The 27,642-nt window shown below is 38.7% G+C and overlaps 1 protein-coding gene across 3 annotated transcripts; it reads left to right on the forward strand.

Moving 5' to 3' along the window:
- The first annotated feature begins 724 nt into the window (after nucleotides 1-724).
- LOC123514834 (phospholipase A2 inhibitor-like) lies at nucleotides 725-27,368 on the forward strand. 3 transcript variants are annotated; one of them, XM_045273070.1, is made up of 9 exons: nucleotides 725-845; nucleotides 8,921-9,070; nucleotides 15,837-16,042; nucleotides 16,531-16,675; nucleotides 17,604-17,794; nucleotides 18,425-18,613; nucleotides 19,882-20,098; nucleotides 23,983-24,246; nucleotides 24,747-27,368. In XM_045273070.1, exons 2-9 carry the CDS (start codon nucleotides 9,017-9,019, stop codon nucleotides 24,807-24,809), a joined length of 1,329 nt encoding a protein of 442 aa, XP_045129005.1. In that variant the 5' UTR covers nucleotides 725-845; nucleotides 8,921-9,016; the 3' UTR covers nucleotides 24,810-27,368. The 3 variants fall into 3 exon arrangements, with proteins under 3 accessions (XP_045129005.1, XP_045129006.1, XP_045129007.1); XM_045273071.1 differs by having other exon boundaries at nucleotides 23,983-27,368; XM_045273072.1 differs by lacking the exons at nucleotides 725-845; nucleotides 8,921-9,070 and adding an exon at nucleotides 9,228-9,335 and having other exon boundaries at nucleotides 23,983-27,368.
- The last annotated feature ends 274 nt before the right edge of the window (nucleotides 27,369-27,642 follow it).

Raw genomic sequence — 27,642 nt, forward strand, 5'->3', positions numbered from 1 at the left:
TCCAGAGCTGCCAGATGCAGGGAGATTTCCCTGTTTTAGGGAAATTTAGGTCTCAACAGGGAAACAGGGAAGAAAATTCAAAATGTTCCAAAATCTAGGGAAATTTTAACCAACGGACTTACACCCTTCATCCGCAGTCCCCACCCTTGTCCTCCTCCAATCCTCTTCACCCGTCATCCGTACAATAATTATTTGTATTAATTTTTATCAATGATTTATTGTTTCCTTTCCCTCTCAATTGAATTTCAATCCACTTCTGAGGTCTCTCTCGATCACTATAAATCCTTTCTCTTCCGTTCACTCTTCCTTCCCTCATCCCCAAACAGCGTCATGACTTGTACGAGACCCGTATACCGTCCCTTCCCTTTCCTCCCTCGCCTTTGCTAGCTAGCTGAACCTGTTTTCTACGAGAACGATAGAGACCCGTATTCACCCAAACAGTGTCATGACACGTATGAGATCCGTATATCGTCCCTCCCCTTCCTTCCCTCACCCCTGCTTGATAGCTGAACTTATGACAGCTATATTATATTCGTGTGTGTGTGTGTGTGTATATATATATATATATATATATATATATATATATATATATATATATATATATATATATATATATATATATATATATACACACACACGAATGTGTGTATATACGTATGTAAGAAGTTAAAAATTACGACAGGGAAATGCTGCGCTAAATAGGAAAATATTTTTAGGCAAAACAGGGAACTTTTGGCAACTTGATCTGTCAGCACTGCAGTCATCACCAGACCCGAGACTTGGGAACACAGTGATCGCCCCACTTGCCCCACCTAGTCCACCAGCTCCACCTGCTCAGTGAAAAGGTTAGTCTATTAATAATAGAGTGGAGGGCAAGAACATGATGGGACGGTAATGGGGCAGATAATTGACTAGAAAGCTGTATAATAATGCACTGAACGGGTGACGTGACGTGTGGGAGTGAGTGAGTGGATAGTGAAGGGTAGTTAATTAATGGTGCCACAGTGTTATTAGTGATGGGACGGTGATGAGACAGTGACGGGATGGACAGGCTGTACTAGTAAGATGTGTCGTGCATTAAAGGAGTCACATGTGGACAATTAGCTGGTAGAGGGTAGTTAAGTTAGTTCATTAGGCGTATGGTAGTTATAATTCGTCGGGTGGTTATGTACTGTACGTGTTATGACATGTCCACACGGTCGAGCTTTTCTTTGCAGGCTGTGTGTGTGTGTGTGTGTGTGTGTGTGTGTGTGTGTGTGTGTGTGTGTGTGTGTGTGTGTGTGCGCGCGCCATTACCCAGCAAAGTGTGCAGACTGCCCGCGAAAGTGTCCACACTTGACGATGGTGGTTGAAGGTTATTTGGCCGTAAGCAGAGGTCGTGAGTGAGTGACCTATAGCCATATTCAGAAACACCTTGCCTTTTCACCACGACAATTTTTCAAGTCCCCTTTAGACAACTAGCTAGGTTTTCAAGACAGTTTCTCCTTATGATCAATTAGAAATCTTGCTAGTCCATCACCAAAACCATAAAAATACCCTTAAAAACATGAGCATCTTCTATTAGAGCTTTTGGAAATAGTCGTCGTGAGAGTGTAAAGCGTTTCTGAATAGGGCTATTAGTGCGGTACAATAACCATGGTGTGCAGCACGCTTTGAAATAAGGTATAAGCACTTTATAGCATTATAATTGGTGCCTGCATTAACAAGAAAGAGATTTTCACTGAATGGCTAATTGACTGACTGAATGACTGATTTACTATCTCGCTGATTGACCATCTAGCTGCATGACCATCTCGCTCACTGACTATTTGGCTGACTGACTGACTGACTGACTGACTAAAGGAATAAATGAGTGACTAACTGACTGACTTACGTATTGACTGAATAAATGACTGGCTGACTGACCGAAAATGAGTGACTGACTGCATGACTGATTGACTGGCTGACTGACTGACTGACTGACTGACTGACTGACTGACTGGCTGGCTGGCTGGCTGGCTGGCTGGCTGGCTGGCTGGCTGGCTGGCTGACTGACTGACTGACTGACTGACTGACTGACTGACTGACTGACTGACTGACTTACTTACTTATTGACTGGCTGACTGACTGATTGACTACCTGAGTGACTGGTTGACTGACTGGCTGACTGAGTGACTGATCTACTGGCTGGCTGACTGACTGGTTGACTGATTGACTGACTGAATAACTAACTGACAGACTGACTGCTAATTGGGTGGCTGACTAACGGTACAGGTCCTTGGCACAAAAAAGCACCTCGCGGTACGAGGGCGCTTAGAAGTGTACCGTAGGAGGTGTGGTGCGTGTGGCCAGACGCGTGTTGCCGTACGCGAGTGTGCACGTGTAGCGACCTGACAAGTGTGTAGAGAACCACTGAAGACGACAGAGGCAAAGGGAATCGGATAAACTCCTGACACCACGTATATCTCACCGAGGCCTCCACCCACGCCCACGCCCGTGCTACGTTGGTCCGAAAGCGTGTAGGCCGGTAGGGGTGTGTCGTCAGGGATCCCCAGTTGACACGAAACAGTAGGCGAAGGTTGGCGATGCAATCACTGACACACTCCCATTCATGAGGGCGAAGGTGGGCAGGTGCGGGAACTGGCAGTGGTGGTGGTGGTGGTAGTGGAGGTGGTGGTATTTATATGCTTGTGTGAAGATAGATAAATAAGCGGGTAATTTGATGGGTTGATAGATACGGAAATGGACAGTTGGATAAACAAACTGATAGATAGATATGTAGGCAGATAGGTAAGTCAATGATTTGGTATATAATTAACAAGATAGATGTGTATGTAGATAGAAAAATGTCTATATTCCTCTACTTAGTATCCTTTCACCCTGGTTTATTGTCAGAAATACTTGTATATCAGGCGCTAGAAATAGAGAATGAGAGAAATACTATAGTCTGCCTTTTAAGCACCTTGTTTCTTGCGTCGCGGGAGTTGCCAACACTCGCTGTACGACTAGATACAATTTAATATTTCCTGCTTTGACAAATAAAAAAAGCTGGACACGATAACGAAGAAAAAGATGTCACAATAGTAAAGTATGTTAAATACTCGCCAAGTTAAAATTACTGAACTGTACAAGAGATTTAAATGAGTTTAGATTATAATGCTATTATTCTACATAGATATTTGTTAATTCGTTCACTTTTGGTTCTAGGTAAATGTTGGATGCCTGAGAAGAGTTTATATTGTGTAATAGTCTTTTTGAAAGAATTGTCAAGTTGAGATGGGTAGACGTTTTGGAATTCTATAAGTGAAAGTGTTTTTATACTTTTAGCATACCTAATTTATACAATTCTTTAAAACTAGGAAGGGAGGAGATATTATGATGACGTGGATATTAATTAAAGTATTTATCAATTCATAAAACATTAGTCATATGGCTGTGGCTTCGTTTTTTCTTTCTTTTTTTATTGTTTTTTTAAATCATTTACGTAATTTAGCCGAGTTACCGCTGTTCCCACTCCACCTGATGACGTCACAGCCAAGGTGGGGACTGCTGACGTCTCTCTCCCAGCCCTGCAGCTCGTTAATGTTTCCTTCCTAATATTTATTTATTTCTACGAGATTTTCTTTGTTACTAGGCTCAGGTGTATAAATGAAAGCAGTAGAAGAAAGATAAAAGGAGAAATAAAGGATGAGGAGGAAGAAGAAAGAAGAAATAGAGGAGGAAGAAGAGGAAGAGCCAAGCCACAAGATTTAGAAAAGTCTCCTTTGTAATCTTGTCGTTCTTTAAGCGTGTTTGGTAGTTTTGCAGGGTGTTTTGAGTGTGTTTTAGGTTTATAAGTGTGTTTTGAGTGCATTTTGGGTGTTTTCAGTGAGTAGTAGATGTTTTTAGGTATATTTTACGTATATAAAGTGTTGTGGAGATGTGTTTGAGTATTTGTTTGTGAATGCTGTGTTGTATGGTGTTTTGATTATTTTCAACGTTTTAGTGTGTAATAGATGTTTTCAGGTATATTGTACGTATATTGAATGTTTTGAGGTGTTTTATGATGTTTTAAGTGTCTTTTGGGATAACTCTGAGTGTTTTAAGTAGTCTGGGCGTGTGTGTGTGAGGGATCTTTTGTATATGTGTGTTTTGTATGTAGTGTGGGGCTGGTTTTGATATATCTTGAGTGTTTCTAGTGAATGTTTAGTGTGTTAGGGATGTCACATGATGTTTTGAGTGTGTTTTGCGTTAGTTTTGAGTGTTTTAAGTGGTTTATTGGGTAGGTGTAAGTGGTGTTTGGGCGTGTGTGGGTCTTCTGAGTGTGTTATTGCATACGTACACAAATATGTAAATACAAACATAAATACATACACCTTATATATTATCAAGAATAAGAACAAAAAAGTAAGAATGACATTAATGATAAGACCAGTAACAGCGCAGAGGTGTCGCTATTAAATTTCTTCTTCCTTTTACATTAAAACAGATAGATAGATAGTAATGAACGCATAAAGAGAAGATAAACAATTAATACCATCAATAATTTCTTTCATTGTTCGATTTTCTTAGCCCACCTGGCAGCACCATATGATGTCCACCTGTCCTCATTTTTTTTCTCTTTCCTTCCTCTCCCTTACTCCCTGTTTGCCTTTGAGTGTGTTTTAGGTGTCATAAGTGTGTTTTCAGTGTTTTATGGATGGTTTTAGTTATGTTTTACTTATTTTGGGAATATTGCGTGGCTATTGTGAGTATTTTGCGTGTGTATGGGAACATTTTAAGTTTTATTGTGTTTTGAGTGTATTTTGGGTATTCGAAAACATAATCAAAGATTACAGCAAGTCAGAATTTATGAAGAATTCCTACCTAGCTGTCCTTTTGAGAATTGGCATTTTCAAAAATGACTTACGTACCATACAAAGGTGTAGGCTACCAAAGTGTGACGTCATCAACTGTAAGACCTGCTTGCTGGAGGTCCAGTTGAAACCGCGAGATTTTGCTTCCTCCCAGAGGAATGTGTGTGTGTGTGTGTGTGTGTGTGTGTGTGTGTGTGTGTGTGTGTGTGTGTGTGTGTGTGTGTGTGTGTGTGTGTCTTTTATGTAGGAGTAGGACTGGCCAAGGGCAACAAAAATATCAAGAAAAAGGCCCATTCAATGCCAGTCTCCTTAGAGTCGATAGAAGTAGCCAAAGGATAGGAACAAATATCTTGAAACCTCCCTCTTGAATGAAGTCAAATCGTAGGAAATTGGAAATACAGACATAGGCAGGGAGTTACTGAATTTACTAGAGAAAGGTATGAAAGACTGAGAGTACTGGTTAACTCTTGCGTTGTGGAGTTGGACAAAATAAGGGTGAGAGGAAGAAGAAAGCCTTGTGCACCAGGGTCGCAAGAGGAGAGAAGGCATACAGTTAGCAAGATCAAAAGAGCGGTTAGCATGAAAATAGTTATAAAAGATAGCAAGAGATGCAACATTCCGGCGGTGAGAAAGAGGGAATTGATGAGACGAAGATCTTTTGATTAAACCTTATCTAATAAAATTGTGTGAGTGGAATCCAACCAAATATGCGAAGAGTACTCCATACAAGGACGGATAAGGCCTTTGTACAGAGTTAACAGCTGGAGGGACGAGAAAAACAACGCCTCAGAACGCTTAACTTCATAGAAGCTATTATGTATGTATGTGTGTGTACGTGCGTGCGTGCGTGCGTGTGTATATTCACGGTTGTCTGCTGGTAAATCAGCTCAGCTCAGCTTCAGATAGAACTGAGACCACACCACACACCGGGAGAGCGAGGCCACAACCCAATTACATTCCATACCCATTTACTGCTAGGTGAACAAGAGCTAAACATTAAGAGGCTCTCTCATTTACCCCACTGCCTCCAAGACTTGTGTGTGTGTGTGTGTGTGTGTTTCACTGATCTGCTGCAGTCTCTGACGAGACAACCAGACGTTACCCTACGGAGCGAGCTCAGAGCTCATTATTTCCGATCTTTGGATAGGCCTGAGACCAGGCACACACAACACACCGGACAACAAGGTCACAACTCCTCGATCTACATCCCGTACCTACTCACTGCTAGGTGAACAGGGGCTACACGTGAAAGGAGACACACCCAATTATCTCCATCCGGCCGGGGAATCGAACCCCGGTCCTCTGGCTTGTGAAGCCAGCGCTCTAATCACTGAGCTACCGTGTGTGTGTGTGTGTGTGTGTGTGTGTGTGTGTGTGTGTGTGTGTGTGTGTGTGTGTGTGTGTGTGATATTTCATTGAATGATTGTACTGAGTTGTGTGTGTGTGTGTGAGAGAGAGAGAGAGAGAGAGAGAGTGTGTTGCTTTGTCTTACGTTGTAAAGATTTTATTTTTTTTCTTTTGTGTCTTGGCCTAAAGCGCCTGTAGGTAGCTTAAGAGTATTGGCAGCGCTGTTAAGTTTCCACCCATTAGTAGCGCAGGAAATTTTGTTTATAGTATTACCCATATTAGGGTCCATATCACCACCCAAGCGCATCTTTGGTTTAACTACCTAGAACCTGGTTATCATGGTGACATGTAGGTAACTTTAAACCACTGGACAAATGGCAAAGTATCAAGGTGGGATTCGAACCTACGCGTGGACGTCTACCTTATCGCACATTGTAAAGATGGTATTGCAGCGTGTGTGTGTGTGTGTGTGTGTGTGTGTGTGTGTGTGTGTGTGTGTGTGTGTGTGTGTGTGTGTGTGTTGCCTTGTGTTTCATTGCACATGTGGAGATCCAGTGTGTGTGTGTGTGTGTGTGTGTGTGTGTGTGTGTGTGTGTGTGTGTGTGTGTGTGTGTGTGTTGCCTTGTGTTTCATTGCACATGTGAAGATCCAGTGTGTGTGTGTGTGTATGCTTATTTGTGTCTTACAGGGTCCGACCTAAGCTCTCTGTGTCCTGCCTCCTTGTCCACACTTGTCATATCTCTTTCATCTGGTTGATACACTCCGCATCTACATCACTATTCAGTTAGTTCCACTTGTCAATACTACGGTATGGGAAGCTGTATTTCTTCACATCCGTTAAACAAATATCTTTTGTCAGTTTTTTTTTTATTGCATTTTCTCTTAGGTGACTGCTTGGAGCCGTTTATATCAAATCCCTATCCAGTATGTCAATTTTGTTCACTATTTTGTACATTGTTATCATGTCATCCCTTATTCTTCTCTCTTCCAATGTGATCAACTCCAACCCCTCCAATCTCTCCTCATAAGTTATCTCCTTGAACGCTTGTTTCATCCTTGTTGCCAGCCTCTGCACCCTTTCCATCTTCACATGTTTTTTTCATACAAGGTGACCAGATGACTGCTGCATACTCTGAGGTCTTATTACAGTGCATAGTATTTTCCTCATCATTCCTTCATCCAGATAGAGAAATGCAAGTCCTATATTCTGAAGCATATTATATGTTTTTTCAAAATATCTTATTGATATGTTTCTCCGACGACATTGTTTTGTACAACTACACCTAAGTCCTTCTCTTCACTGGCCTCTCCAATTATCTCTTCTCCAAGTTCATAAACCTTGTATGGCCTGTATTTACTTTTTCCCATTTTCATAACATGACACTTGCTTATATTAAACTCCATTTGCCACTGTTTACTCCACTCGTATATCTTGTCCAGATCCTCCTGTGGCCTATTACAATCTTCCAAGTTTTTTACTCTCCTCATTATCTTGGTATCATCCGCAAACATGTTCATATAACTATCTATTCCTGCTGGTATAGCGTTAACATAAATAAAAACAAAACATGACAGGACCAATCACTGACCCTTGAGGAACTCGACTGGTCATCTTTCTTCACTCTGATTTCTTTCCTTCCACTACCGTTCGCATCTCTCTCCCTACCAAGTAATTCTCCATCCATTCTGCTAATTTGCCACTCACTCCTCCAGTCTTCCTTAATTTCCATATCTCTCTCTCTATTGTGTGTGTGTGTGTTGCCTTGTATTTCATTATACGTATGTTAATGCTCTCTCTCTCTCTCTCTCTCTCTCTCTCTCTCTCTCTCTCTCTCTCTCTCTCTCTCTCTCTCTCTCTGTATGTGTAGTGTGTGTGTGTGTGTGTGTGTGTGACGTCTTCCGTTCTACGATTTTAACTATTGAATTTGACGGAACAGCAAAAATATACAAAACTGGTCAACTGTGGAACTAAACATATGCTTTTTTTTTATTATATTTTTGGCAAAGTAGACAAGATAAATCTGGAACTTCATTTAGAATATCTTTAACTGACATTGCAGATGTATAAAGAAGCATTCTTATCATATTAAATTTATGAAAAGAGAAAAGGTTCTATCAAAACAATGTGTTGAGATCGATCCCTGTGGCAGTTTCCTCTACAAGAAACTAAAGGACATTATTTTTGTTGACCGGTGCCAGACACTGTTAATAAGAGTACCAATAGTAGATCAGGAAGCAAAGAAAGGTTCCGATTAGTCTGCCAAAAGTTTCTTGATGAACTTTGCAAGCAAATTAAGAAAAAAATTCTCCTTCAAGGAGACTGCGTACTCGCTAAGTTGCAGCCTGATCATTGATCCCAAAGACGCAAATGTACCCTGGGAGAAGAGTTAAGTCAGTTAGTGAATTGTAATACATTTTCCATTTCTTGTCATAGAAAGAGACTTGGATGTTCTAGATCAGTGGCAAGGTTTACTTTACCTAAAACAAAGCTTGAGATGATACGTATTTAGATGGTAGGAAGGATAGAAATAATCATGTGAAGTTCAATGTACTTTCATAATTAATGTGTGGCGTATTAGCCTTATCCCATTCATCTACCTGTATAGAAAGGGTGTTCTTTAAACCCTAAGGTTGATATAATTAAAACGAAACAAATAAGCTCTAAGTGATGGCAATGCAGACAGACTACTTGCTAAGCAAGCCATCTTATGGCAAGAAGTACCCTGTTATGAGTGAAAACCATCCCTATTGCTTTTCAGTCATCAGTGATGTGAAAATTGCCAAGTGTCACCAACGTTACTTTGAACAAGCCAGAGTGAGCAGGCAACCCTACTTGGGAGCCCGACTGAGGCCAGATGCCGATGAGTCACTACTTGAGATCTTCCTATAATAAATTTTCCCCGTGTAAGGTAAGATTGATACTTTCTAGTAGCATCTTTAAGGTTTGCCCATAATCCCAAGTGTTTTTTTTTTCATCTTATTTTTTTAGACCATCCTTGGCTTATCTTAATTAATAGTCTTGGCTTTTTATGGTTTCTATCAATGGCAACACTGGTCGGACTGAGTTTCGATTCTCGAAAGAAACTCAGTGTGCGCTTACCTTCAGCTGTGATTGGATGGGGTTCTGCGACTCCTAGAAGTAGCTTGACATCCTTTACCCAACACCACACAATGGTAAGATAACGTGTGATTCTATGTTTTATCTCTGCATATCGTAGCTAATCGCTAGGGGAGATAAAAGAAAGGCTGGGGTGGAGGAGTGGATGCTGCCCTTACCTACCTGTTGCTCTCGGCCCAGGTGATTCATCAGGCATTGTCCCTCCCTGTACTACATGCCAGAGAATATATTACCACCTTACTCGCGAGCAGGAGGATATAGCACGAGCACGGTGATGGTTCATGTGGTATAGTGAATGGTGGTGTTGAAATGGAATAGACTCCACGACCTTATTTAGTAATGCATGCATCGAAGTCTCTTGGGGGAGTGACTATGTAAATGAAGGGTGCATTTATTCCTGTTCGTACCTGTACAACTTTACTTTGATTTCGTGTTCCATTATGATTTGTTATTGAAAGCGGGCGGTATAGAGGCCTGATCCATGTGATAGGGAAGCTACAGAAGCCTGTTGTATCTGAGCATTTCTTATTAGAGAAGGTGTAGGTGGGCAGTGGACCAGGGAGTGAGCAGTGAGCACGGCTCGCTGACCTAACGCAAAGGGCAAGTTGGAAGTGAAACTTTGTAATAAAGCAAAAACAGTGTCCTTTTACTGGTGCGTAATGCCACTTTTTCATTGATTTGCATTGCGTCTTGTAAAGCTTCATGCCCGTACTCCAGTACAGTATTCCAATCACCCGCATAGCTGTGGATTATCAAGGGACGCTACTTTATTGAATAGGAGGAAGTTTATTGACACAAACATCGATTTCTAACTATTAACTGTGTGACATAGATATCAATTTGAGCATTTCTTCGTGATTTTCCATAAACAAAGCGGGCCTTTCCTGACACACTATCATTGGGGGTTTCTATTGATAAGCTTAGAAAGTGAATGTATGTACAGTGATAAGCATCCGTCAGCCTCTCCCTCCTACCAGCAGCGTTGCCAAGCTTTTATTATTCTTTCCCGTTTTATTCGCCTTAAATGTACGCATTTAGTAGATTATTAGATTTATACTACTACACGATGATTTAACTCTTATTTTCTGATGATTGTTCCTCCCTCATCTCTAGAACAGATGACAACGCTTACCTACCATCCCTTTCCTGCCCATGCAGACACTATCGACAGGGCAGGGCAGAGCACACCACAAACCTTTCTTGCCTCCCCTGCACCTGAAACCTGACCAAACAATCTGGATAAGCAACAATGGCATGGACAAACAGGCGTAGCTGAATAGAACATTTGTTGATAGATTTAGACACAGAAAATATACTGTATTGATGAAAGTGTTTCACAATTTACTAATTTAACATTACATCAGTTTGGATGAAGGTAGAACTCACGGCATACTTGTTATTATGTTCTGCCAAGTTGTGACGGCATGTTCTCTTATTGTTCTGATATGTCTTTATTCCATATCATGAAATCGATTCATGAGCAATAAATGACAGAGGACGATGACTGAAAACTTGTCGGTAACTTCTGTCTACGGAGTTTAATACCAGCGTGCCTTTCTATTCCGAGGCTAGAAACACCTCACACCATCCTGCGGCAGTGAAGCCTTACCCCTGTTCGCTCAGTAAACGTCCTGCACTTGACATGGCCAAATACACCTGCTAGAATCGCCTACAGAAACCTTGTTGACCTTGATACCTGTCACACTCCTGCCAGACTAGCATCTGTGAGGCATTCCGAACATATAGCTCGATTCTTATCTGTCATTCTAATCTGTTTTATAGGCTGATTTCCGCATCATCTAGAGCAGTGTTTCCCAACCTTTTCGCAGCGATTACCCAAAAATACAATTTCACAATCATCCATTACCCAAATGAACAAATACTCGTAATATAGGAAAAAAAGTAACTGTATTTCATACTTCAAAAACAGACAAAATAGAAACTATGCAATACAATAATGCAAATCTATAATACGAAAAGAAGTAATTTTATTTCATACATAGAAAGCAGAAAAAATTAATAGAAATCTTCATTGAAATTATATGAAAATGTAAACTGATTGCCTCATCCCATGCCAAACATCCATTACCCCAAAAATATGGGGTCATTACCCCACTGGGGTAATTTACCCCTAGGTTGGGAACCACTGATCTAGAGATATATTTGTGCACCAAGTGTTGCATTCATTTGCGTAGGAGAGTAATTGTGTATTATATTGAGTCTAAGCAAAAGAGGTAAAAGAAAAGAAAAGACAGTTTTTAGATCGGAATTTACGATTTATGCACACAATTTTATTAAGCTCGACTTGATATTGTGAAATGCTCAGCTGGAAACAAATTTCGCAAGCAAGTTACCCAACATTACTCGAAGTATTGAACTGTAGCTACGTAAATATAGTACTTACTTTGTACGATACTGTCGACCATGACATAGTGGGATAAAGAAAACTTGACGAATCAACGTGTAGGTTAGATCCGCCTTATAATACCAGGAAAACAGACCGAAACCCAAACACTCTCTCTCTCTCTCTCTCTCTCTCTCTCTCTCTGGCATTTGATAAGTCATGAATGTCGTCGGGTGTCACTCGTCAGACACTTTGTAGAAGCGGATGAGGCTGTTACCATATATCTTTAACTGACCGTTGACACTGCTACTGAGTAAGGAACTTTATTTTCCTTTCCTCTTAATGCATGGCAGCAGTTTATTTCCTTGTGCCGATGTACCCCTCTATATTGAGATGGTGTGAAATGGGATTGATTTTGAACACATTTGTTTAATAATTAATATGCTTATAACGTGCTTACTGTTTTCAAGAGGGATATACGATCTCTCTCTCTCTCTCTCTCTCTCTCTCTCTCTCTCTCTCTCTCTCTCTCTCTCTCTCTCTCTCTCTCTCTCTCTCTCTCTCTCTGCTTGTCTTTAAATTTGTTTCTCTTGAGATATTTACACACACACACACACACACACACACACACACACACACACACACACACACACACACACACACACACACACACACACACACACACACACACACACACTGTTGTTTTGTAGGTAAAGTAAGTGGGAGGGATATAAGGAGTGGAAGGGGAAAGAGAAGAGGGACGGATAAACATTAGAAGAAAGGAACTATAAAAGGATAAAAAGGATATACTGTATATACATATATACCGGTATATATATATATATATATATATATATATATATATATATATATATATATATATATATATATATATATATATATTGTTATAAAAGACAGTTATTGGGTGGGACAAAGACTTTCAACATTGATATAACATGCATAGACACAAACATACATACAAATATATATTTGCACACATATTTTAAGTATCCACTTGTGATTAGTTCTCGTGTTGTTAGGTTACATGCTGTAGCAACCAAGAGATGCTGATGCAGGAAAGCAAAGCACCTTACCCTTTCAGTGACTGGCGCCTGTTCCCCAGTGCGTGATGTAACACTGCAACTTTCACCCACGTGCTTTCTTCTTTATCAGGGTAGGCAAACTTTGCATTCATTTCTGGTCTCACCTACTGTGTAATACAATTCTTGATGAGTGGTGGAAGTTTGGCAGTATGCGAATTTCTCTATCTATAGTTCCCGTGGCACACCTGCACCTCCTCAAAATCTTCGGTTTTTTTTTCTCTCTCTCTATTATTAATTGTTTTATTTCTCACTTTCATTGTTATCAGTTGGCTATTCTGCTGCGAATCTGTGCAGGGTCAAATGATTTGCCTTATATTTGCATGTGGAGGCTTGCTTAGTTTGTATACTCTTGCTGGAGCTGGCAAGTTTTCAGACTTATGTTGATCCACATAGCTCTCCGATGTAGTCGCCGTTGAATATAGGATGGACAGGAAGCATGTGGGTATTCAGCCACTTCAGTATAGGAAACGTCAAGGATGGTGTGGCTTTTCCCGCTTTGAATGAAATGTTAGTTTGCAAGATTGGTGTATGATTCCGAGACATCTCAAAATGACGGACAGGATAAGGAGTGATGTAGTAGTCCAATTCTTTTAGTTCACTTTACATTCTTACACTGAATTATATCTGAGATGGTAGGTACCATACTGTCATTAACGACCAGAGTCTTAACACTTCATGAAGATATTGGCGGTGTCTTTAAACTTTCACGTAAAGAGTCATGCATGTCTCACAGTGATTTTGCAATCATTCTTCTTCATATTTATTGACGTTATTTATAAGTACTTATTTTTAGTTTCTTCATAAGAGACAGGAAATGTGTGTTCATTACAATTTGCGAGTTCCTCTCCACTTCCCGCCGATGATTGGTGTCCGTCTCTGCCCACTGCCTAGTGATATACACATGAGCCAGGGGAAACAAAACATTTTGAATTAGAATTAAAAAAAAAAAAATTTAACCGAAAGCAGAGAAATGCTACAACGTAATTTAATAGAGAGTATATAATTGCTTCAGATTACACACACACACACACACACACACACACACACACACACACACACACACACACACACACACGCACACACACACACTGCAGCAGCAGAAAGTGTGGAAAAAAGATTAAGGAGAAATTGGTTTAAAGTAGACATGGAGAGAGGTCACAATGAGCTCCGCTCGAACCCTGTAATATAAGTCTAGCTAAATACAACTAGGTAAATACACCATTGTTTCGCCTTGGATAACAATTTAACCTATGCGCCTTTAGGCCTTTACTATTCAAAACTGAACTTTGTGTGTGTGTGTGTGTGTGTGTGTGTGTGTGTGTGTGTGTGTGTGTGTGTGTGTGTGTGTGTGTGTGTGTGTGTGAACACGAACCACCAGGATAATGTGCGATGTGTGTGACATTTCCTGTATGCCATAGACTGTCCCCATCTATTTGACAAGAGTAGGGTCGGCTGGGTGACGCTTCCCTTAGGTTAGGTTAGGTTAGGTTACGTTACGTTTGTGTGCGTTGACTGACATACTTGGTGGTGTTATCAATCAGTGCGTAATAAAAGACGTTGAATGAGTGACTTCCCGTCTGATTGACTGACCGAGTTACTGTGGCTAAGCCGCTCAAGACTGCATTGCCGTTGCTTGGAAGATCTTTCTATTTATAGGTGTATTTTTGACAAGTTTGGAAGATCAGCCGTTTTTACTTTACTTGTAAGTGGAAGTAGTGTTACATGAAGTTTATATCTAGACGACCAATAGTTTTCTCCGTGCTTTCGTGTCCATTCTGATGACAAGGTTGATAGAAACACACGATATCTTACTACATGTATGTACCGGCAATATTTGCGGCCGCCTTACGATGGCAGAAAAAAAAAATGTAAGGTTATGACAAGATTTCGAATTCCAACAATATAAGTAGAATTACATTTTTTTTTTTTTTTTCGGGTTGCCAATGATATGTTCTACTGAAAAATTGTAGAGATATGGTTGAGCCAGTACGCTCTTCAAGTAATGCTATGGGTACACAAAGGAACCAAAGTTAACAGTCTTGTCTCAGGAGCTAAAAATAGTGATGTATTGATAGGAAACCCGTAATCTGTGCCCGGCGCCACTCAAGTCTGCTTCTCAGAGAGAGAGAGAGAGAGAGAGAGAGAGAGAGAGAGAGGTGCTGCTTTTCTCGGTCTGCTAGCTGTTCTTATATAGCGCAAGGCTTTTGAAAAGATCATAATGTTACTTTGTTACCTTTTGCAAATAACATTTTTTTTTTAAAGATTAATTTACGTTCATACCTGCAACATTATATATAAATACTTTTATTGTTATTGTTATTCAGAATATTCGTTAGGACACTTTTTAGGCAGGGGTCGAAGGAAGTCTGACTGCCCCTTATGATGATAGGACGGATTTCTTACTTCCTCACTCCGTGATCTGTTCACTTTACTAAAGCACGAGTTAACCAGTGTTTTCACCTTTTCATTCTTCATGATTGCCAAACAGCGGAACTTCCTTTTCTACGATTAGAACTGTTTTGAGACAAGAATACCGCAACTTTAATGGAACTGAATTCAAGACTATTTATTTGTCCATTAGTTAAGTTGGTTTCACAAACTTTTTAAAATTTTCCATTATAAAGATAATAGGTAAGAAAATTATATGTACTACTCACTCAGAATATCTTGCTGAGGCTGCCCATGCAAGCCTCCAACAAACACTCTTGTTGCTGTATATCATAAATAAGAAAATGCATAATAAGATATTTTATTACTAATTAGATGATTAGATTAATATGCCCAGATGTATAAGTAATTAATTGACTTCTGATCAGAGTTGTGTACCTATCCTTCCTGGGGAGCCACATTGTATGTAGCATTATGTAGGTACATACAATATTGTATGTTTGCTTGATATGTAATGACCTGCCATGTATGCATTGTCTTAATACTGTTTAAGAAAGTGTCAGTACTGATATGCAGTGATTGCAGATGTCATCTTTATTATTAGTCATGATCTAAAATTAACTTGCTTATGTAGAATTTCCACTTGCTTGTAATGAAGAACAATTTTGAATTTGATAATTGTAAAAATAAGACCAAACTGTAGTGTTACCATTTTTCCACAGGTGTTTACAAGATTGTTGCTGGTGGTGCTGTGTTGTGTTGCATGGGGAGGTGCCAATGAAAACAAATGCCCTCCAGCCTTCTTGAACCACTGCAGCTGTGGCATGGCATATGATAGATATGATACACAAAAACGAATGAAGTACACAGTCAACTGCACCAATTCAGGCTTCACATCTGCAACAATGCTACAGTCGCTCCCAAGCGAGTGAGTGGAACTGAGTACTGTGTGAAATACCTTTGTCTCTATGGAATGATGTCTAATTATCATGGTTGGTGCATTAGATGTGTCTGATCAGTTATTACTCTATGCTGTGGTGATATCAGAATGGGTAATACGTGTGTCTGATGCTTAGTATGAAACTGTGGTTTGTATTTTACATGACTGGAGGTTGTGTGACTGAATTCTGTTACTTTATTGTACACATTTTATGGATAAACTTGTGTGTTTCTATCTCCATATCTATATTCATCTCATCTTTCCCCCTTCCTATTGGAGACCTTTCCTTTCTCAAATTTTCTTGTGCTTCGTTTGTCTTTCAATCTGTCTTTGACTCCACATTATTTGTAACATCATCCTGTCTGCCTGTGGATGCTGCCATGACCACATGGATGCTGCTTGAGGAATGCCTGTGTTGAGAAATAGCTATATTATTTTATTTTTTTCTTTACCATTAATGAACCTTTGTATTGCAGAACTGAAGTTCTCATCTTCACTGGAAACACAATCCCAACGCTACCAATAAATCTGTTCAACAAGACTGAATTCTTTGATGATTTAGATACCATCGATTTATCCAGTAATCACATTCGCTTCATTCAGGGCAAGACTTTCCACAGGGTGAGTCTGAACCATTCCTATGACACAGCACTGATGCTTAACGTCAAGTCATGTCTTGAATGGCAATACATATATGAAGCATAACCAGGAATTGCTAGTGTCTCAGGGTTCTGCAATTGGCTTTTTAACTTTGTTCTTTAGTTTCTACTTTGTTTTAGAAATTAAGCAAAGATATCCCAGTCTTAATGATTCCTTGAAAAAAATACTTATGGATCTTTCTGCCCTCTTTATGCATAGCTTTGTGCCATTGCAGAGGAAACAACTATTAAGACCAATGAAAGAAGAGGAAACTACAAAGTACCTATAGATTTCCTATTTCCTGGCTATTTATTCCCAACATGTCATTTCCTCAAATCTCCACTATATTCAGTGAGTACTGTTTTCATAGGAGTGTCATAGAAACTTCAAGAAAGAGAAGCAATGAGAGGGAATGGTTGGAGGTTGCTCAGGCTGGACATTCAAGGCAATATGAGTGCAACATTTTGATGTTGATGAGACCAGGATGATCATCAAGGAACAAGTAGAGTTGGGTTAGCTTTAACTCTGTTGTCACCAGACTTGCAGTCTAGTATATTCTTTTTATTTTCTTCTAGTTTTGCTGTTATGTTTCCTTTTTACCTATCTTTTCATAACACAGATGATACTGAACCTACCTTTTATGTACTTCAGTTATGTTGTCATATGTATTTTTCAATAACTTATTTTTTTTTCTGCATTTTCAAATGATTTTATTTTCAGTTTGCATCTTTTGCTCCTACTGTGTGTACACACTCAGCTATTTTCTTTTTCTTTTTTTTCTGTGCTTTTTATGTTTAAGAGGTTATTTTATCGTGTTATCTGTAATTGTAGCTTTGTCCATGACTTTATTTTTCCTATACTTCTTAAATGTGCTTGGCTTGTCTAATGTTGTTTTGTGATTCGTTTTAAGGTATCTGCAGTTAAGACACTCATTTTAAACCACAATGACTTGGAGATCACTGATGAAAAGGAGAGACCAAGATTGTTTAGCAACTTTGATGAGTTGGAGCACCTCCACTTGACCAATGCTTTCTCAGAGAGGATCAATTCTACAGACTACCTGCTGAGCTTGGAGGATATTTTCTATGAAAGTAGACTGGAGTAAGTTGCAAGGGATGTTAACCACCTCTCTTCATCCATTTCAGTGCCATTGACTCATACACACCACACAATTCTTGTCAGAATTTCACTTTCTTTTTTCATCATATTTGATGGAAAATTCTATTTCCAATTCTATACATCCAACAAATTTATCTATATTTCTCAGAAATTTAGCAATCCTCACATTTTTAGCTTTACTCCTACCATCTGTGGACTGTACATCCATACATTCACTGATTCAATCATTGAAGTGTGAGAACTGAGCCTCCCCTTCTATGCTGTGCTTTATTTCATTGTAGGATTATTCAGAGGAAAGGAATCTCAGTCTGCTGACTCTGCCCATTTCAGTAGCTTCTTATAGTAGACAGGGAAAATGGGGATGCCTCATGTTCCTAATCTGAATAGGTATGTGGTTCACCATCAAGACTGTCTGCTTCATAGGGAAATACAGACTGCAGTGTGGTATGCACTGCACCACCTCAGGCAGCAGTAATGAGGTATTGTTTGAAATAAGGTATGACAATTGCAGTTAGTATAGATTGGCCAAAGAAGACTTATAAGGAACCATTTTATATAGGTTATGATGTATTTTCTTTGTTATACAAATTATCATTTACTTTTTTATTTCAGTTCTCTGAAGACTTTGCATCTGGAGCAGAATGAAATTTGGTCTATTGGGAACAATACCAGAGTGTTTTGCCAACTACCAAAGTTGGAGCAGCTTCTGCTCACTGATAACAGACTGAGAGACTTTGACTTCAGTATAGACTGCTTGCATTCACTGCGATACATCAACTTGGAAAGGAATATGATTACCAGGTATTTATTATTATATAGTACTTGATCTTTGATGCATGAATGTGATGTTAAGTATGTGTGTCCATGTTAGCCTTTTTCTTTGACCTGGTACATAGATTGATCAGCATGTTCTGGATGAGTAAATATGTTATCAAACTTCATACTTATGCAAAAACTTCAGAAGGTAAACCAAGAGTATAAATCTTGGAACATATGTACTATACACCTAGGTGGCCATAAAAATTTGAACAGAATGAAATGACATTTGGCAATGTTCTTTGAGCAAGTGCAAGAGGAATGCAAGGATTTTATGGTTAAATGATCATTTTAATATGCAGTTTTTATTTTGAAAATCACATAATAGCATAAAGAATGCAAAACATTCATACGGGAAAGAAGTCTTGTGGTAAAAGCTTATTGTGGATGTAAATGTTTATGAAATTAATTCCCTATTCTCAATGATATTGATTTTACTTTGTGTTAGAAGTATCAATACTTTATGGTAATAAAAATTAGACTATTAAAGATGATATCAAGAAGTTGGAGTATAAAGAAAAGAGCATGATGAAATGCTGTTATCAGAAATTGCCTCACAAATGTAAAGACAAAGGAGAAAATGAGGCAAAGCAGCTGGTTGTGTTGCATTAGACACATGGATAATTTTTAAGTGAAAGGGAGTGTGGAAGTAACTAAAGCAAAAAATGCATTCATTATTAGGTTACCTGAAGGGTCTTATAGCAACTTGATTTAATTGCTATATGTGACAAAGACAGTTTCTATGAAGTCTTTTTACTGCAGATAAGAATTTCATGTTATGTCCTATACAAAAGCATGTATCTGTCAATCTTTAAAACAGGAGACAAGACACTCTTTATATACACATGTACACACGGCACACTCACACAGCATGCACATTCTTGGTTCAACACCTATTGGGGTAAAGCAGAAGACCAGTCCTCACTGACCACATTGTTGGAATTGGTTGTTTAGTCTACCTGAGTCTGTCAGAACCCAACAGTTATCTGGTTTAGCCATGCTGTACTTAATTTACCTGCAGCCTTGGTTGCATCTGGCTTGATCTTCCAGTTTGACAAAAGGAATTAAATCTCTCATGGAAGTTCTTGAGAATTGTTGTCCATTCACCCATGCCATAATAGCTTGCACAAAGAATACAGTGCCACTCAATATTTTGTTAATCCTACCACAGGAAGAGTGGTAGTATATTTCACAATATATTATACATAATCTAATATTTCTCAGGTTTTAATTAAAGTATTTGTATTTTTCAGGTTCTCTGATGATGCAATGAGGAAACTAGATGAGTTTACAAGAATCAAATCTCCTAAGATTAAGATAAGGATGCAGCAAAACATTATTGTGTGTGATTGTCGCTCAAAACATTTCATAGAATGGTTGAACAAAACAGATGTTGATATTGAGGGCTGGAGAGACTTCAAGTGTATAGATGGATACCCAAGTTCTAATATTGGAAAAACTTTAAAAGAGGTAAAGTATGGAATTATGTGTTGTTGAACTAGTTTTTCTCAATTTTTTATTTTCCAGTTGCATATACATAAAATAATTTTCTTTCTTCTATACACTTGTCAAAAATATTTTTTTAAATTACTTTCTTCCTGCTATCGTATTTCCACAAATTCTTTCTTTACTAGCGTCTATACTACTCTTTTCATCAGAGTTTTTGTCTTCGTCTTTCATGATATACTTTTCATCTCTTTCCATTCTCTTTCCTCTTTTAAAGATTTTTCTGTCATTACTTAGTGCAATATATTCTTTATTTTCTGTTTGCATTTCTCCACAAAGAAGTCATTAAGGATCTTTGATAGATCAGTAAAGTCTCCATGTCAATTTTTTCCCCTCATTTTCAGCATTTCCTTCATTCACTTCACTTCATTATTTCCTATGGTCTCCAGAACATGGTAACTATTTTTAGGTGTATATATATATATATATATATATATATATATATATATATATATATATATATATATATATATATATATATATATATATATATATATATATATATATCATGTCTTGTACATGCAACATTCGTGGTCTTAGATCTAATTTTCAATCTGTGGAACACCACCTCTCCTCTACTAAACCTCATCTTTTCCTCACCGAAACACAGCTGTCTGAGGCAACTGACAGTAGCCCCTTCTCTGTTCCCTCCTACTTTCTCTATTCTCATTTTCATTCCAAAGCTGGATGTTGCGTCTATGTGCGCAATGACTTAACTTGCTCTCGTGCCCACGCTCTTGAGTCTTCCGAATTTTCCACCATCTGGCTACGACTTAACAGTCACTCTCAAACTAAATTCATCTGTGCTGTTTATCTCTCCCCTAACTCTTTTGACTATAGTAAATTTTTCGACTACTTAACTTCCAAAGTGGAGCACATTCTGTCCCTCTACCCTTTCGCTGAGATTTCCATTCTTGGAGATTTCAATGTTCACCACCAGCTTTGGCTTTCCTCTCACTGACTGGTGAACTAGCCTTCAACTTTGCTATCCTCCATGACCTAGAGCAACTGGTGCAACACCCTACTCGTATTCCTGACCGTCTTGGAGACACGCCCAACATTCTTGATCTCTTCCTCACCTCTAACCCTTCTGCTTATGCTGTCACCCTTTCATCTCCGTTGGGCTCCTCCGATCACAATCTCATTTCTGTATCTTGTCCTATTTTTCCAATCCTCCACAGGATCCCCAAAGCGAAGGTGCCTCTGGCGTTTTGCCTCTGCCAGTTGGGGGACCTGAGGAGGTATTATGCTGATTTTCCTGGAATGATTATTGCTTCCGTGTCAGAGACCCATCTCTTTGTGCTGAACGCATAACAGAGGTGTTAGTGTCTGGCATGGAGGCGTACATTCCTCATTCTTTTCTCAACCTAAACCTTCTAAACCTTGGTTTAACTCAGCCTGTTCTCGTGCTATACATGATAGAGAGGTTGCCCACAAAAGGTACTTGAGCCTTCCATCTCCTGAATCTCATGCACTTTATATCTCTGCCCGGAATCATGCCAAGTCTGTTCTTCAACTTGCCAAACACTCTTTCATAAATAGGAAATGTCAAAATCTTTCAAACTCAAACTCTCCTCGTGACTTCTGGCATCTAGCCAAAACATCTCAAATAACTTCACTTCTTCATCTTTCCTCCTTTATTTCATCCTGATGGCACCACTGCCATCTCTTCTGTCTCTAAAGCTGAACTCTTTTCTCAAACCTTTGCTCACAACTCCACCTTGGACGATTCTGGGCTTGTCCTCCTCTCCTCCTCCCTCTGACTATTTCATGTCTACAATCAAAATTCTTCGTAATGATGTTTTCCATGCCCTTGCTGGCCTAAACCCTCGGAAGGCTTATGGACCTGATGGGGTCCCTCCTATTGTTCTCAAAAACTGTGCTTCTGTGCTTGCACCTTGCCTGGCCAAACTCTTCCAACTTTGTCTATCGACTTCTACCTTTCCTTCCTGCTGGAAGTTCGCCTACATTCAGCCTGTTCCTAAAAAGGGTGACCGTTCTAACCCCCTCAAACTACCATCCTATAGCTTTAATCTCTTGCTTGTCTAAAGTTTTTGAATCTATCCTGAATAGGGAGATTTTCAAACATCTGTCACTTCACAATCTTCTGTCTGATCGCCAGTATGGCTTCCTTCAAGGTCGCTCTACTGGTGATCTTCTGGCTTTCCTTACTGAGTCTTGGTCATCATCTTTTTAGAGATTGATAGAGTCTGGCATAAAGCTTTGATTTCAAAACTGCCCTTTTACGGCTTCTATCCTTCTCTCTGCAACTTTATCTCAAGTTTCCTTTCCGACCGCTCTATTGCTGCTGTGGTAGACGGCTACTGTTCTTCTAAACCTATTAATAGTGGTGTTCCTTAGGGTTCTGTCCTGTCACCTACTCTCTTTCTATTATTCATTAATGACCTTCTTAACCAAACTTCTTGCCCTATCCACTCCTACGCTGATGATACCACCCTACATCTTTCCACGTTCTTTCAGAGACGTCCAACCCTTCAGGAAGTCAACAGATCACGCAGGGACGCCACGGAACGCCTGACTTCCGATCTTTCTAAGATTTCCGATTGGGGCAGAGAAAATCTAGTAGTTTTCAATGCCTCAAAACTCAATTCCTCCATCTATCAACTCGACACAACCTTCCAGACAACTATCCCTCTTCTTCAATGACACTCAACTGTCTCCCTCTTCCACAATGAGTATCCTCGGTCTGTCCTTTGCTCATAACCTTAACTGGAAACTTCACATCTCATCTCTTGCTAAAACAGCTTCTATGAAGTTAGGTGTTCTGAGGCGTCTCCGCCAGTTTTTCTCGCCCTTCCAACTGCTTACTCAGTATAAGGGCCTTATCCGTCCCTGTATGGAGTACTCTTCGCATGTTTGGGGGGGTTCAAGTCACACAGTTTTGCTTGATAGGTGGAATCAAAAGCTCTTCTTCTCATCAACTCCGCTCCTCTGACTAACTGCCTTCAGCCTCTTTCTTACCGCCGGAATGTTGCATCCTTTTCTATCTTTTATCGCTATTTTCATGCTAACTGTTCTACTGATCTTGCTAACTGCATGCCTCCCCTTCTCCTGCGGCCTCGCTGTACAAGGCTTTCTTCTTCCTCTCATCCCTAATCTGTCCAACTCTCTTATGCAAGAGTTAACCAGTACTCTGTCATTCATCCCTTTCACTGGTAAACTCTGGAACTCCCTCCCTGCATCTGTATTTCCGAATTCCTACAACTTGTCTTCTTTTAAGAGGGAGGTATCGAGGTATTTGCTCCCCTTCTTTGGCTGACGGTTTTTGCACTTTTTACACTTTTTAGAGAGCCAGCACTCAAGTGGGCCTTTTTTTTTTATCTTTCTTTTTTTGAGAGCCAGCACTCAAGTGGGCCTTTTTTTTTTATCTTTCTTTTTTTTGCCCTTGGCTGGCCCTCTTCCCTACGTAAAAAAAAAAAAAAAAAAAAATGTAAGATTTATTCCTTATAGTGAATACCAGATTTAGTTTTATTGATTTATCTTGAGGTGATCTCATTACCACTTTACTTGAAACATCCCCCATTTTACTCCTCTACAATGGAAATCATTAATTGACTTTTTACCATATTTGATTATTAATTTTGCTCTAAACTCTCCAAAGATGTTCAGCAATTGTTCATGTTCTCTTGTACAATAATGTATTTCATAAGAGGCATATGTAACCACCTTTTCTATAATGATGTCTGGTTTTCTTTGCCACACTCTACTTTTGCTGCTTCACTATGGCAATATCATTATTTGTTTACATCAGAGTTTTTCATATAAGCCTACTCGGTAGAAGACTCTTAAAGATTGACAACTAATTTGTCACTCATTTTGCTTTGCAGGTTCATGAACTACAGTGTCCTTCTTATGGCATGTCAGACAACATGAGGGCCATGGGTTCCTTGAGTCATACAGGTTACTCACATGGATATTCCTCGGCTACCATTGGTGCTCTATCCTTCCTGCTCGTGTTCACCACGTCCTTGTTGCTCGCCGTCGCCTACTTTAATAAGCAAAAGTTAAAGAGCATATTTCTGCCGTACTGGAACTTCATCACCAGGAAGATTGGTTATACAGGACTTAACCATGATGAAGCCCCACAGGAGGTGAATGTTTAGTGATGTTTTTTAGTTTTTTTTATTTTTATTTTACACATAGAGTTTATACCTGAATGGCCCAGTCTTAATCATTGAAGAAAGGGAGGTTGTTGAGAGAAACCAGTACAGAACAATACTAATATTCATTTTCTACATCATCATTTTTTTATATCACAGGTCAGTTTGTTAGAATCATTGACATTCAGTATATTTGAAATTTCAACCACACGGAAAAAAAAAAAAAGGGATGTCATCACCATATCATATCATTTTCATTATCATCATTATGTCTCCACCATCATTATCTTTTTTGCCACATTACTAATTACTAATTCATAGCAATGTTTGAAGAAGACAAGCTTTAAATTAGCTTTTTAGTGCTTTGATTCATGAGCAAGAGTTCCTCAGCACAGACTTAGTGATGGGATTCTTCAATATCACAAGAAACAGTTGACAGTGAGAGGTGTGCTATTTGTGTATAATAAACACATTGTAATATCACATTCCAGTTTCAAGCAAATGGAAGAGGAAGCAAAGGTACAGCTCCCTCTCAGCCTACCACAGTAGTGTGAGCTGGTGAGTGTCTACTCTGCCTTCCCCTTCTTGTTCTCTGTCCAGCCAGTGGGCATTGGTCAAGAGGGTAAAGTCACTTGTATAGGAATAACTATCATGTTGTGCATTTTTAGTTTTACAGATGCAATTCTAAAGTACAGGATACACACACACACACACACACACACACACACACACACACACACACACACACACACACACACACACACACACACACACACACACACACACTATTAAAGTTGAAGAATTACAAATAGATATCAGGACCAGTTTCAGTGTGATAGTTATTTTGTTTTGTTTATTTATTTTTTATATCCTATTTGTCCATTTATTCATTTATTTTTTCATGTTTTTATTGATTTTCTTTTGAGAGGATGGAAGGAGAGAAGAGAATAGCAGAAGATAATAGTCTGTTTCAAAGTTAATGAATAACTATCAGTACAAGAAATTGGAATGATGCAAGTGGGAATAAAAAAAATTGTGTTTGGCAAATATTGCAAAGAAAAAATGTTACATATAATGGTATAAAGTTCAAACTATATAGTATCAAATCTACTTTTCTATCTATCCAAACATTCTTAGTCAAACGGGATTCATAGTATCTTTGCACAGAAGCCAACCTCTCTCATCACTTTTATCAATTCAGCTTTCCTTGCATCAAAACCTATTCTCTTTTCCTTAAATATCTATCTCATAAATTGTTTAATTTTTCTTGAATTGTTCTGAACTTTTTTATTATTGCCTACTTTTGCTCTTTCTTTACTATTATATGCTTTTTGCTTCTGTCACTGTGCAGTTGTGGCAACATAAGCAGTGCTTGTCATATTCATTGTTGTGTGTTATGATTTAAGGAGTTTAAGATTTCATTTTAGTGCAGGCCTCATACTCACTTCCCATTAATGCATCTTGTTACTCCTTCACCAACATGACACTAATTTATGTGAGGTACACACATTCCATGGGCAGTATTTTTTAACTCCACATTACTTCCCGCACTGAGCTTTTCTGGGCCAGAGCAGCTAGAACTGATCTTCTCACACTTATGCAATTCTGCCAATTGAACAACTTGCTTTTCTGCGATATTGTCCAACAGTATCCAACAAGGTGCTTCTAGTGGTATTAACTCTTTCATGCAGCAATGGCTTCCTTTGGCATTTCATCAACAGCCATCTGAGTCATGACATTGCTTTAACTGAAAAAAAATTGATTGACGACACTGTGCTATTTTGTACATAGTAACTGCCATTATGTAGAGCTGAGGTTAAGGGGGTATTGTATGACAGGGAAGCACACACACATTGCTGACATCATCCTGAGGCACAGTAGCCCTGCCATTGCTAGCATGCTGAGATGTGGGCTGAGGGAGCTGTGTGTAATGGTAAGGTGCATGCATGTCCTTCATCACTAAGCAGTCTGTGCAACTTAAGGCATAAAGTGGATGCTTTTGCATATCTATTATTATCATTATTACTCATTATTTTAGTTAACTATTTACTTCATTTTAATTGTTTTTATATTTATTAATTTATTTTGCAGTCTTTATTTTTTGTAAATATTTATTTATTCATATAGTATTTATTTTATTTATTTATTCATTTTTCAAATCCATGGCACCTGTGAAAGTACGTTTTACATTTTGTGGTGCTTTCATATGAGAGACTAGTGGCAAGGTGATAATTCATGTCAGGTTGATTTTTCATAGCAAAGCTCTAAAGATAGTAGCTTTGACTCAGTGAAAGAAACCATTGCATTCATTATTTTTAACAGTGTGATTTATATAGGATTGTTACATGTGAGTGGGTATAGTACATATTATAGGAAGATAGAGGCATTGTTTTTAATAGGAAACATTAAGAATTTATTGTTTTTTTCATTCAGAAACTATTTAATCTCATGAAAGTTATGGTACTGTTGTGGTACTATATATTTTTTTTTTAGAATGTATACAATGTTAGCTTCTAATTATTTACTGCCCATAAACTAATAATTAATGGAAAAAAGATGTGCATGAGTTCAATAATATTTTTGTATACTATTTTTTTGGCATACATTGTTTGTGTATGAATGTTTGATATATTGTCATGAATAGTTTAATGTGCTATTTGTTCCAATAAAAAGCAGTCACACTAATGCATATTTTGATGAATACATACATGCTAGATTGTACTTATGAGAGAGTATGTGGATGTGTTTGGTGCCAAAATGCTTACTATGATGTTAATAAATTGCTTTGCTTCTTATATGTTATATATGTGTCACTGTGTCATGCCTTGCTCTTTTGGATACATTAACACAATGAATGGGCTAGTTTATGGGAATGTGAAAGAAGAATAGCTGTTCAGTCACGCAGTGGTGGAGTGTACTGACTACTGAAGATGTTTGTGGTGTGTGAAGTTTGTGGAAGGAAAGGGAAGTAAATGGTGGAGTGAAGAGGTAGCATAGAGATCTGATGTAGTGCAGATGACTTGTGCAGAAAAAAAATTATATGATTTAAAAGATAACACTGTTTTTGGAAATCAATGAAGAGAATATCAGAACAATAAAGTGTGCACAGGAAATTGCTAAATTTTCACTGAAAAGAGAGTTATAACAAAGAGATGGCAGAAATTTTTGAGAGATAGCTAAGTGTAAGATAAAAGCCTTTGATTCTTAATACTGCTGGAATGTAGACAGACATACATAGCAAAATGGTTTCTTGATCACAACTGAGGAAGTTCAGGAGGGAGATAAAAACATAAGCTGGGTAAGCTACAGGTTATGCTAATGTAAATGTTTGAAGAGAAAGTAACTTCTTTTGGGTGGTTGCTAATAGTATGAAATGTGCATCATCCA

The sequence above is a fragment of the Portunus trituberculatus genome, chromosome 38, assembly GCF_017591435.1.
Source record: "Portunus trituberculatus isolate SZX2019 chromosome 38, ASM1759143v1, whole genome shotgun sequence".
Taxonomy (NCBI): Eukaryota; Metazoa; Arthropoda; class Malacostraca; order Decapoda; family Portunidae; genus Portunus; species Portunus trituberculatus.

Coding starts and splice junctions, on each gene's coding strand:
- LOC123514834 (XM_045273070.1), top strand. CDS start 9,017: ATGCCGATGAGTCACTACTTGAGATCTTCCTATAATAAATTTTCCCCG. Junction 17,795..18,424: donor TTCTATGAAAGTAGACTGGA/GTAAGTTGCAAG, acceptor TTTTTATTTCAG/TTCTCTGAAGACTTTGCATC. Junction 18,614..19,881: donor GAAAGGAATATGATTACCAG/GTATTTATTATT, acceptor TGTATTTTTCAG/GTTCTCTGATGATGCAATGA.